At 40.7% G+C, this 13,661-nt stretch overlaps 1 protein-coding gene across 11 annotated transcripts in view; it reads right to left on the bottom strand.

Annotated features, from left to right (window-relative positions):
• The window catches only part of magi2b (membrane associated guanylate kinase, WW and PDZ domain containing 2b), a 738,212-nt gene that overhangs the window by 609,688 nt on the left and 114,863 nt on the right, over positions 1-13,661 (bottom strand). For 7 of the 11 annotated variants that reach the window (XM_077515476.1, XM_077515479.1, XM_077515478.1 and 4 more), the window contains exon 3: positions 10,226-10,249. The exons of 3 other annotated variants lie outside the window; for them this stretch is intronic. In XM_077515476.1, coding sequence (XP_077371602.1) covers positions 10,226-10,249 — 24 coding nt within the window. Of the gene's footprint in view, positions 1-9,473; positions 9,534-10,225; positions 10,250-13,661 lie in introns of those variants that run through there. One more of the 11 variants, XM_077515484.1, reaches the window with a different exon arrangement.

The raw sequence follows: 13,661 nt of genomic DNA, 5'->3' as shown, positions 1-13,661 counted from the left end.
TGTTTTTTTGGGCTGTCGTTCATTTTGCGTTTGATGACGTAATCACGGGCACGTCTCAGTTCTCCTATCTATTGCTCATGCTAGTTGTATACATTGACAGGGAGCCACAAACTGAGAAATGAGATACTTGCGGTGTGCTTTTAGCTTAGCTGGTGTGTTGGCTGTGGGGCATACCTGTGTCGTTTGAATCCATGCATTGGATCGTCACGGGAGTTATTCTTTTTGGCTCGCGCGCAGTACCAACGCCGGCCCGGGACATACAAGTGCACCGAGAGGACTCGATAGCAATGGGTTAGCTTCTGCTAACTGTTGCATGTTGTCACTCGTTGTGCGCGCGCGCGCCGTGTCGCGAGCACGGCGTTGACGGTAGGCTCCTCCCCAAGGTGCGTAACGTCTTTGCATTATGTTTACAACATCCGGGGAATGAAGCGTCTCTGAGCTCTACTTTGCTAGCGCTCTGTAAACAGGGAAGTAGCTTGAATAGTGATGCTACTGAAATGTAAACAAAACAAGTAGAGCACGGCGCAGAACTCTTGCTATTGTTATGAAAACCATAAAGCCTCACTCGCAACCGATTCACAGCCACGCGATATCCGGTCCACAGCTTTACAAGCGATGTATCTAAGGATTCCCGGCGGATTTTGTATCGGTTGACAAGTCTGCTACCGATACGGTCGTTTAGCTCCCCTTGACGACCGATGGTTCGGTCGAATCGTTTTTTTGTCCCACCCCTAGTTAATATGCTACACTTTGTTATGTAAATCAATTTCCTGCTCAGGGTGGCTTGGACCCCCATTTAAGCTTATAGCTTCCTGGCGTGTCCCTTTTCACAATTTAAACAAAAATACATATTCCGATGTAAGAAGACTCTTTGAACGCACGGATGTGAAATTGCATTCATTGTTTGTGTGATTTTTGTGGAATTGTGGAATAAACAAACAACTAGAAAAATTCCTGCGGAAATTTTGGATGTGACTGCTGACTCTTGCAAGGTGGAAAGCCGAATGCACTGGTCCGTTCTGGGTCACTTCCTACATGTTAACTTAGCATTAGGATTAGCATGCTAAGCTAACATTAGCATGCTAAGCTAACATTAGCATGCTAACTTAGCATTAGAATGCTCAGCTAACATTAGCATGCTAACTTAGCATTAACATTAACATGTTAACCTAGCATTAGCATCCTAAGCTAACATTAACATGCTAGTTTTTTACTGCTAACATTAGCGTAATAACTTAGTATTAGTGTGCTAACTTAGCATTGTCATTAGCATGCTAAGCTAACATTAGCATTAGCATGCTAACTTAACATTAGCATGTTAACTTAGCATTAGCATGCTAACCTAGCCTTAGCATTAGGCAAGTTTAGGCAAGGCAAGTTTATTTGTATAGCACATTTCATACACAAGGCAACTCAATGTGCTTTACACGAGGAAAGACAACACATAAACATCAAAAAACAATAGTCAACATTCAAAAAAAAAATAAATAAATAAAAATAGGTTACAAACTAATCTTAAAACATTATTCAACAAACTTTAAAAAATTTAACATAAAAAAGTTTAAAATGATAAAAATAAAAATAAAAATAAAAATAAAAATTATAATTTAAAAAAAAAAAAACACTTAATTAAAGCTGTTTAAAAGTCCCTAATCAAAGGTATAAGAAAAAAGCAAAGTTTTTAACCTGGATTTAAAAGCATTTACACTCGGGGCTGACTTCACTTCTGTTGGTAGCTTATTCCATCTGTGTGCAGCATAATAGCTAAATGCAGCTTCACCATGTTTACTTCGAACTCTGGGTTCCACTAGTTGGCCCAAGTCTGTAGATCTCAGAGCCCTGCTGGGCTTGTACTCAATCAGCATTTCTTGGATATATTCAGGACCCAAACCATTTAGTGATTTATAGACGAGTAGCAGAACTTTAAAATCGATTCTACAGCTGACAGGGAGCCAGTGTAAATCCTTAAGTACTGGAGTAATATGTTCTGATCTTTTTGTTTTGGTCAGAACTCGAGCTGCAGCGTTCTGAATGAGCTGCAATTGTCTCATGTTCTTTTGAGAGAGTCCAGTCAGAAGACCGTTACAGTAATCTAGTCTGCTGGAGATAAAAGCATGGATAAGCTTCTCTTGGTCTGCTTGAAGCATGCAGTCCTTCAGTCTGGATATGTTTTTCAGCTGGTAAAAGGCTGTTTTAGTGATGAATTTAATATGATTGCTGAAGGTCAGATCTGAGTCTATTAGTACCCCAAATTTCGAACTTGGTCTTTAGTTTCTAAAGACAGTGACTCAAGCTGTTTTTTTAACAGCAATCCTCTTTTCTTTATTGCCGAAAACAATGAGCTCCGTTTTGTTTTCGTTCAGCTGAAGGAAATTTTGGTTCATCCAGTTGTTAACTTGCTCTAGAGCATGCTAACTTAGCATTAGCATTAGCATGCTAACTTAGCATTAGCATTAGCATGCTAAATTAGCATTAGCATTAGCCTGCTAACTTAGCATTAGAATGCTCACTTAGCATTAGCATGCTCACTTAGCATTAGCAATAGCATGCTAACTTAGCATTATCATTAGCATGCTAACTTAGCATTATCATTAGCATGCTAAGCTAACATTAGCATGCTAAGCTAACATTAGCATGCTAAGCTAACATTAGCATGCTAACTTAGCATTAGAATGCTCAGCTAACATTAGCATGCTAACTTAGCATTAACATTAACATGTTAACCTAGCATTAGCATCCTAAGCTAACATTAACATGCTAAATTAGCACTAGCATGCTCACTTCCTGTTGATTTCAGGTCACTTCCTGTTGAAATCAGGTCACTTCCTGTTGAAAATGGGTCACTTCCTGTTGATATTAGGTCACTTCCTGTTGAAATCCGGTCACTTCCTGTTGATTTTAGGTCAGTTCTGGGTCACTTCCTGTTGAAATTAGGTCACTTCCTGTTCAAATTAAGTCACTTCCTGTTAGGTAATTTTTAGGTCATTTTCTGCTGAAATTATGTCACTTCCTGTTGAATTTAGGTCTGTCTGGGTCACTTCCTTTTGAAATTAGGGCTATCCCTGTCATACCTAATCAATTGGCCAAGATGGCCGCCACTCAGGGGCCGAGAATCCTGGGTGCACCTCAACAATTGGACAAGATGGCCGCCACTCTGTGTGTGCGCAGTGGTGCTGAAGTCCCTGGCCTAGCGAATCAATTGGCCAAGATGGCCGCCGCTCTGTGTGGGCAGTAGTGTGAGAATCCCTGGCCTAACCAATCAATTGGCCAAGATGGCCGCCACTCTGTATGGACAGTTGTGTGAGAATCCCTAGCCCAGCTAATCAATTGGGCAAGATGGCCGCCGCTGTGTGTGGGCAGTCGTGTGAGAATCCCTGGCCTAGCTAATCAATTGACCAAAATGGCCGCCGCTCCATGCGGGCAGAGGCCGAGAATCCTGGGTGCACCTCAACAATTGGCCAAGATGGCCGCCACTCTGTGTGGGCAGTAGTGTGAGAATCCCTGGCCTAGCTAATCAATTGGCCAAGATGGCCGCCGCTCTGTATGGGCAGTAGTGTGAGAATCCCTGGCCAAGCTAATCAATTGGCCAAGATGGCCGCCGCTGTGTATGGGCAGTAGTGTGAGAATCCCTGGCCTAGCTAATCAATTGACCAAAATGGCCGCCGCTCCATGCGGGCAGAAGCCGAGAATCCTGGGTGCACCTCAACAATTGGCCAAGATGGCCGCCACTCTGTGTGGGCAGTAGTGTGAGAATCCCTGGCCTAGCTAATCAATTGGCCAAGATGGCCGCCGCTCTGTGTGGGCAGTAGTGTGAGAATCCCTGGCCTAGCTAATCAATTGGCCAAGATGGCCGCCACTGTGTGTGGGCGGTGGTGGGGAAATTCCAGGCGTAGATGACAACAAGCAGCTCTGATTGGCTGAGGCAGTTGCTGTGCAGAAGTGAGAGAGTGGGCAGAATAGCTCAAAAAGCACCATTTAAATAGCAGTTCATTACATTACATTTCATAAACAAAAATATAATATTGTGCATTGATTTTTTTTTATTAAACGAAAATAGGGAATGATCTGAAGAGTTTAAAATTCGAATGGTTTTAATTGATCAAGAAATGTGGAAGTTAAGCCATAATCAATAAACTGAAAATAGGTTACTGTCACTTTAACAAATATGCGCATTCACGCACACACATTTCGTAATTACCAGGTGGGCGAAAATTTTGCTTCAATTGAGTTCTATGAGAAAGCGCACACCTCGAACAAAAGGCTCTCACGACTCAACGGTTTAAGATACAGATTTCAGAAATGCCCCGTTAGAACGGCAAGGGTTTGGGGAACGCAAGCATGTTCTCATTTTTTAAATCGGATGAAAAATGACCAAATTAGAGCAGGTTGAAAACGTGTGACTTTTAAAAAAATGACAAAAAAAGGCGGCGAAAATAACATGGGGCTGAATGGGCGAAAAAGTGCGACTTCCCCTCGCTTGAAGTCAAATAAAAGGTGCTAAATGACACCTTTGCCGCACAAAAGTGGGTTTGTCAGAAAGAAGACCCTTGTGACTACAAAATGTCCAAATTTGATGTTTAATGAGCAAATATTGTGGCCACGGTGACGAGTTGAAGTGAAATTTTTCGAAAGATTTTTTTTTGTCTCTCCACTCTAACGCTGATTGCCCCACTCTAGCAGACGCAATACACACTAATGTAAAAAGCCTTTTTTTCGTCATTTCGCACCCTGTCTTTGAACCCGCACAGGAGGGAGCGCTTACATCTCTTAAAAAAAATTTCAACACAGAGCTAAAGATGGGAAAAATTGCAACAAAATGAGCTAAAAATCGTCTCGGTCGGTCAATGTACAGGGTGACCCAAAAAGATGCGTACCCATATTTTATTCGATAAAAAATCAATTTTTTAACGAATGTCTTTTCTGTTGCAGGACGTGAAAGGTGAACCTATGGATGATCATTTGCAGCTATAGTTGCCCTGAAAATGTCTTGGACAAATCAGCAGAAGATATTCTCCCTGGAGACCTATTTTGCAACAAAATCCTAACAGAGTGTACAGATTCAGTTTCGAAAGCGTTTCCATTGTCGCAACTTTCCATCAAAATCAACGATTGTTAGTTGAAAATAGGTCAAAATAGGTCTCCAGGGAGAATATCTTCTGCTGATTTGTCCAAGACATTTTCAGGGCAACTATAGCTGCAAATGATGATAGGTTCACCTTTCACGTCCTGCAACAGAAAAGACATTCGTTAAAAAATTGATTTTTTATCGAATAAAATATGGGTACGCATCTTTTTGGGTCACCCTGTATGTGCGGGTAGCGTAGCTTCGAAAAAGGTGTTAAATTTGTCGATGTTTTTCCCCCTTCTCCATTCATTCCTATGGGACTTTTTGGCGGGGGTTTTGGGAAATTGTGTTGCCATGGTAACTCGAAATTCCGAAAAAAAAATGGTTCCCCGCCGAGTCAGATCGAGACGCATCTTTTGATACCTCACTTGTGCCGGTATGTTCAACGGTACGGCCCGCATTTTTTCTGAAAAATCGGTGGAATAATTAAAAAAAAAAATAAAGAAACGCTTTTTTTCTGGATACTAATATGTGACTGCTCCGCAGCAGTAGCTTTGCTACTGCTTTGCGGGCAGCAGTCACATAATAAACAAACTTTTGGATTGGCTACATTCCATTTCATGTCACAAGTCACTGAATCTTGACTGAGGAATAGTCGGAGAATGACAAATATAGGAATGCAGAGATTTTATTAGATTACTCGTTGTCAACAAGTGTTGTCATATTCAGAGGTGGGTACTAACGTGCTACATTTAAGTACTTTTGGGATAAATTGCACTTGCTGAAGTAGTTTTGATGCTCATTAATTACATTGAGCTGCATTCCGTTTACTACTTTTTATTTTTATCTACTCACTGTATCTATTAATTTATTGCTTGCATGATCAATATTTTATTTATTGTTTTAGTTGCAGTCATTGTTGGATAATCGCTGAATTTTCACATACTTTTTTTTTTTTATTATGATGAAAAAAAAAAAAACAATCACCAGTTTCTCATTTCTTGAGTAGTTTTGAATACCGACATTATTTTGACTCAAGTAATTGTTTGGAAGACTAGTTTTTTACTTTTAGTACTACCTGAGTTCTATTATACTAAAGTAACCGTACTCTAACTTGAACACAATTTTTGGCTACTGTACCCACCTCTGGTCATATTACATGATCACATATATGAACCAAAATAAAATAAAAGAGGGAAAATATTTTGTGTGCAGATATTTTTTTTTCTATTGTGCCAAGTTTTTTAAATTTAAATTTTATTTACTTAAGTTCAGGAGTTTAAGCTGTACTTTTAGCACCTTTATCTTGACAGTGAGTGCGTGTTCTTGTGCGCGTGTGTGAGATCAAACTGTACATTATAGCTCTTACACTCAGGCCCTGTTTACGCAGAAGCGTTCCTCAAACAAACCTTGTACAGACAGAACCGTCTCAAGACATGCGAGTGTCCAAAAGAAGACGTGTAGGACGTTTAACTCTTTAACCGCCAAAATCATTTAATGACGTATTCTAAAATCCTAATGAATGACGCCATAAACGTTAATTTACATTTATTACGTTTTGTTTGTTGTTTTTTTTCTCTCAATGGGCAGCGCAACGTCTTGTGCAGCGCTGCCTTGTCACTAAACAATAAATATTAGTGTCAAAGTCTCTGTAGTGCAAAAAAATGTATCATTTCACAAAAAGCTTGTTTTCTCTTTATATTTCTGTATTTTCGCTCATGTCACTCAAATTACCTAATTTCAAATGGTGATTACTAAAAAAACGTAATAAGGTAGAAACATACTTTTTTTCTCATGAAACAATGGAATCCAATCTTTCATATGGTATCCACAATGTTTATGTAGTCATACCGCACAATATTCTGTTTGATTTGAAAGGTGAGTGAAAATGCTTGAAATCGGCTGGCACCGTTGGGTTGTTTTTTGGATAACGTTTGGCAGTCAAAAAGTTAACAGCTCTACGTATATATGCCAAACCTGGAGTGGCGCTGTAGCGCTGCCAGAGGGAGTTAACGGAAAGCGGAGAAGAAGAATCAGCGAAGAAGACGAACCACTGATCTGAATAGACGGTTTTGAAGCCGCGAGGCCGCTATATTACTCCTCCCAAGAAACGTTTCTCGGCATACCATCCTATACATTTACAGTATCGAAATTAGAGAACATTTGAGACAGTACTTAGTCGAAACAACATGGGTCTAGCAACTGAGTGATAAAAGAAAAGGGGTCTTCAAAGTCTGCTGACGAGATGGGAGGATTAAGATGGCTGCCCTGTCGCTTCAACAGCTTGCATGGGCGTGTAAGGGCTATCGGCAATCCAGTAATGTATACAAATCAGTGAGACGAACGCGACACAGAGAAGTGACAATGCCGGGTGATTCAAGTACGACATCACACAAAACATTTTGCTGTAAAAGAAGAAACAAGGTAAGGAGGTTGCGCAAAACAACGAAGACGCGGCTATCCGCCATTGTTGTTGGTTCGTCCGCAGTCACGAGAGAAGTAGCTATCCTGCTATAGTGTCCACATTGGAACATACAGGGAGCATTTCGAAATCTTTCCCCTCTGGCGTCCGTTTCCAAAAGTTATCGATTTCAAGCTCCGAAACTGTGCCGCCATGTGGAAAACTGCCCAAACGGTAGGAAACGTATGCAGATACACTGAAACGTACTTTCGTGGGAACGGGGCCTTCAGTGAGCAAGCACTAATCCACGTGATCAAAGCATAACACGTGAGCACGGCAACGCGCACGCACACATACATTTCAGTTTCTTGTGGACAAAAATATTGGAGCAACATATCATCTACTGGTACAGTAAGTGTACTCAAGTGAATTGTCTGGTTATAATAGTAGGCCTATATAAAATAAAAATGTTCATCCATCAAGAATGAAGGGCAACATTCTGCATTTGATCTAATAGCATGTCACAAATCCACATGCAAACACGCAAACAAAAACTGTTTAGAAAAGGGAAAGCCTTGAAAAACAGAAAGCCCGATGCCCTGAAAGCTGTGTGTGTCACATTCATTTGGGCCAATCAGATCAAGTAGAAGCAGACCACTAGTTTGACACACTGTACTGTTGAGCCTTCACAAAGCCTCCAGTCCTCTTCTTATAGTTGTTTTGGTTCCAGACTTCTGATCAAACTGCTGCTAGATTAGCACATTTAGCATCTTTATTAATTTCTAGCTGCATTGTTTGTCACTCTTCTGCTGCTGCACATTCACCTTATGGACAATAAACAAATTCAACATGGTTCTCAAGCAGGAGATTTTTCTGTTTCTATTCTCCATGCTGCACATCCTGCCTATTCTTTTTCGCGCAACATAAAAATGCCTTTATGAAGGCCGCTGTAATATCGGCACAATGGAGCAGAGTACATTATAGTTTAGCGCGTTCGCCGAAGAAAATAAAAATGTATCTTGAAGGGGACATGTGCTTCTCGGCAGACTGCCTTCCGCCGAGCACAGCTATCGATCTGGACGATCACAATCAAATTATTCTGCTGCCCACACCACAGGAGGCAGAATGTGCCAGAATACTGATGACCCGTCCGTGGCCTCCCCTCCCAATGGTTCTTCGCACAGACATACAAAGATAGAAACACAGAAGCCGAGAAAAAAAACATTACATTACGCAACTCTGAATGAAAATGCTAAAATTTTAAACAACAATCTTCTCTGACCCTGAATCCTAAATGGTACTGTAGAGTACATGTGACTAATTCTTTCATCTTTTGGGAGGAATTTCAGTGGCAATATGGTTTGCCATTTAATAGCCGCTGCAACAGTTCTGAAGCTAACTGGTCTAATGCTATGTGGTTCTTAAAGAATAATATTCTTGATCCTCCAAGTACCATCATCGTGACTGATCTTAAAATACAATCAAGAAGTTTTATTCTTGATTCTATATATTATTACTCTTTCGGGGCTGAGTGGTTCCGTTGTAACTGCTGTTTAGAACTCTTTCGGCAGTGGTTCTGCAGCGCCGGTCGTTGCGAGACTACGGGTGCCATGTCGTCACCTGTCATCTGATTGACCGACCCCAACGCGGAGGGCAACGCCGTGGCACACGGCCATTTCCTTGTTTTTGCGAGAGAAGCAAAGGCACCCGCCGGCCTTCGCCAAAGTCGTAAAAATACGGTACATACAATCATTATAATAATCTTTTATAACAACGCTTAACTATATTTGCAATTTAAAAGGTGTGGATGGATTTGTAATTTTGTGGTTTAAAAAATATATATATATAGTGGTCGTGTGTTCCCGTTTGCTTGAATGAGAGCGCCAAGGGCAGAGCTCTTCATTCACAAATAACTTCACGACTCGCGAGCCGGTCGTGAATCGCAATATTTCATCCATGGTGGTCCGTATGAAATTGTAAATATGGTTCAATGTTGGCGTGACTTGCCACTCGTGAAATGTTATGGCAGATCCGCACGGAAGTTTTGCTTGGAGAATTCAAATGATCCCGCCCCCTTCCTCCCGCGCGCCTCCTGTAACAGAAAAGCAATGGAGGCGGTTGTGGTGCCGTGCGGGGCTCAGGGAAAAGCGGCAGCAAATTTAAAAAAAATGAAGCGGCCTATTGCTGCTTATTTTCTAAAACAAAATAAGAATGAGGAGGAGAATGATGGTGGTAAAGGAATGCCAGCGGAAGGTGCGAAATCAAACGATACAGATTATTCTGCCCGTCAGAAGTTTTAGTTTGAATTTGTGCTGTCTTTAAGCGCCCTCCTGTGGTTGCTAGGTTTAATGTTTTTGTTGAGTAAAAAAAAAAAAAAAAAAAAAGAAAAAAAAAAAAGACACCACACCACTCCAATGCGGCAGCACGGAAAGCCGACACGTTCATTGTTACGCAGACTGTTGGATCTTATTTTTGTTGTTGTTTTGGATGAGAATTGACCATAAGTACATGCGATGTCAGTATAAAAACACTGTAGAATTATTTTAGTTAATTAGGACAATTAAATATTGTTGAATGTGCAATATAACTAGCTACTAGCATGAAAGTGTGTCGTGTATAGTTAGCTAATATTACATTGTTTGTTATTTTATTTTCTAGTTTTACAACGACCTAAAGAGGGTAATGGTCAGAGGCCATTGTTCACATTAACAGCACAAAAGGAAAACGAAGTCTGGTTATTTGGAAGGTCGTTAACTCACTGTCTAGCTGGTGAAATCTTGAAGCTTCGGAGCGAGGACAGCATACAGATGAAAAGGTCAGGGGAACATCGGCCGAGCAGCAGGTGAAGAAAAAAAAATACTGACTTTGACTGAGCTAAACAAAATAATGTTGACATGAGTTAAGTTATACGAAATTATTGACTTGTTTTGATAGCCATTGCTGTTGCAGGCAAACCTCGTGTTACAATCAAATATTTTTCCAAATATATTGAGTTGCGTATGCCTAAGGTCATGCAGCATCTCCACAAAAAATGGTGCAACCAAATCCTGTGCTGTGCAAGCAACTAAAAATGTTACTCGCACCAGTGATAGTAGTAAAATTACACAATCATACCTAAATATGATTGTCTGCTTCGAGACAAGTGACGTCTGGTCAAGTTCTCTACGTCTAGTTAAGTTTTCTCTACATCTAGTTAAGTTTTCTCTGGGTCTCCTCAAGTCTACACGCCATGCCAAGTCTGCCCACATTCATCACGCCAAGTCTGTCCACATTCGTTCTGCCCAGTCTGTCCACGTCATGCCCAGTCTGCTCACGTTCCGTCCTGTCCAGTCTACGTTCAGTCAATTCAATAAGGTGTTCTCCCTGCCTGGTTTCTCCGCTTTTGGGTCCCACCACATTCACACCGTGACATGGAATAATTAAATGGCCAGTGCTGGAGGATCTCAGGGCTCTCAAGGGTTCATAAGGTAAAAGGTGTTCTGAAAGATATGAAGGCCCAAGAACATAGAGACACTTATAAAACAATAATAATACCTTAAAATTTGTTCCTGAAGCGCACAGGAAGCCAATGCAAAGATTTTAAAATTGGTGTCATATGCTCTCGTTTTCCAGTTTTAGTCAGGATACGTGCTTGCCAAATTTTGCAGTAATTGTAAGTGCAAAATGTTCTTTTTATGAAGACCGGAAAGCATCAATCAATTTGGTTAGTAATAAAAGCACGTATTAGCGTCTCTTTGTTGGCCATAGAGAGGGCGGACGCTGGCTTTGTTCTTCAAGTGATAAAACCCCATTTTTGTAAAATTTTGAATATGTGGAATAAAAGTGATCTCAGAGTACAAAATTGACCTGAGGTGAGGGCTGTAGGAACATTGCACATATTTTAGTTAAGACTTCCTCTCTCTGGGCCTCAGCACCGATAATTAAAACTTCAGACGTGACCCTGTTAAGCTGGAGAAAGTTTTCTGGCATTCTTGATTTGATGTCAGTGATACAGCTAAAAAGAGCTGGTGTCATCAGGAGTCACAGAGATGTACAACTGCATGTCATCAGCATACCTATGGAAATTCACTCCGTGTCTCCTAATGACACCGGCAAGAGGGAGCAAAAATAAATTAAATAATAAAGGACCTAAAATTGAACTCTGAGGCACACCACGTTACTCCATAAAAGTTTGAGGAGCATGTATCTAAACTTACCATAAAAGTTCTCTCAGTGAGGTAGGATAAAAACCATTTATGTAAAGCACCAGCAAGGTCAGCCAGGAATTTTAGTCTATTTTAAAGAATGGCATGGTCCACTGTATCAAAAGCAGCGCTAAGATCCAACAACACCAACACCGTCAACTCCTAACAGTCAAGATTAAACATAAAATCATTTATAATCTTAACAACTTTTCAAAAGTATTGTAATTGGCCAAAAAGTCATTAAGCTGGTTAAAAACTTTTTTTTCCCTAAAATCTTGTTTAAAAATAGTTTGATACTGGTCTTATTTATAAAGGCTATTGGCAGCATATTCCATTTGTGTGCAGCATAACAGCCAAATGCAGCTTCACCATATTTACCGTATTTTCCGCACTATAACACCATTCCCACTTCACTTACAGTTTTAATAGCAGTTTGGGTGTGGACACAGTTGTTCTACTGCACTTTGAAGCATGCATACATGATACAAACACTCACACAGCACTGACGAGACAGCGACACGCAACCGCGACATTCAGGAAGTCCAAATATGGGCGTAGTTTACGAGCCTCTTCAATGAGGCCCTTCACACGTTTCAGAAATGTTCACGTTTTAATAAATTACATTTTCCATTATTTTTAAGTGGATGATGTGGGCCCAGATTTATAAAAAATTCTTTAGAGACTTAGTTATGCTTAAAATAACCTGTGATTAAAAACAAGGAACAAACTAGGGCTGAATCTAATCGTCTGACACATGACGTACAAGTGGTTTGAATTTTTTTGTAACATACATACATCATGTAATTTATGATCTCAGGTTTTGGACAGGTAATACTGGTTTGGCTGCCATGTGCATGTCTGATGTTGTCAAGAGCTTAGTATACTGTATATAAATAGACTCAGTTGGGTTTACATTTCATAGGCAATTTTGACCTGATGGCCTTTGTGCTCATTTCATTGTTCATGGTTCTGACAACATGATGTGGACAAGTCTTTGAATAGCCCTCACAGATATAGCTTATAAGAGAAAATTTATATATGCATTAATTTCATAACAATGAAATGTGCATGTAATGCTTCTTGCAGTCTTAGTCGTACAACCATACGCCACGGACAGTGGCATTTCACTGTGGAGACAGTAAATTAACATAAAAACACTGCGGCAAAACGAATATTTTCAAGTTTGGTTGGCTTAGTGGGTGGCAACGTAAGATGGCTGCCGTGGCTTCACTTCTTGCTATGGTGATATAAGTGGCATTGGAAGTCTGTATATAAATCCGTGGATGTTGCTCACCATGATCCATGGAATGCTCAAGAAGTTTGCGTGAATGCACAGTAACACGGAAAATTAGAGGGGACAGTGGTGTTAAGCTAGTTTGTCTATCAGGTCCGACCAGCGAGTTTGCAAACTCTCTTTCATTAGCTGCTAGGACCGAGTGAGAGGAAGGTGCGGACCGCAACCTGCCAACAGCACGGGGTTAACCAGCCAAATATTCCCGTTTCTAAGATGGCATTCGCATGCTATGTATGTAGTATGGTATGTTGTTCTGGTGGTGATTTTGCCTTGCTGCTCCACTTATGTGTCTGCTTTATAAGACCCTGACATCGCAAACAATCAGGATCTAAACCATCTTTTTTACACCGCGTTGACAATGCCATGTCATGAGCGGCCGACAGAAAACTAAATATGCGGGTAAAGTACAGCTATGGCAAAAATTTACATTGAGTGGACTGGACTGCTTTTTATATAGTGCTTTAACGACACCATATGGTGCCCAAAGTGCTTTACGATTTAAGAGTACCATACCACAGTATTTAGCTACTTCCCACCACTGGAGTGGTTGCAAACTTAGGTGAATTGTATAATCAGCGGCAGAGGTGCCACTTCATGTAGAACGAGGTTTGGGGTTCAAACGGAAAACGGGTGCCAGTGTATGTGTGTGCATAAGATGGGACGCAGAAACCTAACAAGGAAATTCCATTTGGAAGTGAAGCCAAAATAGCTGACATA

The sequence above is a fragment of the Festucalex cinctus genome, chromosome 3, assembly GCF_051991245.1.
Source record: "Festucalex cinctus isolate MCC-2025b chromosome 3, RoL_Fcin_1.0, whole genome shotgun sequence".
In the NCBI taxonomy this organism is placed as follows: Eukaryota; Metazoa; Chordata; class Actinopteri; order Syngnathiformes; family Syngnathidae; genus Festucalex; species Festucalex cinctus.
The sequence above is the reverse complement of the archived record's forward strand: the minus strand, read 5'-3'. Positions and strand labels throughout refer to the sequence as shown.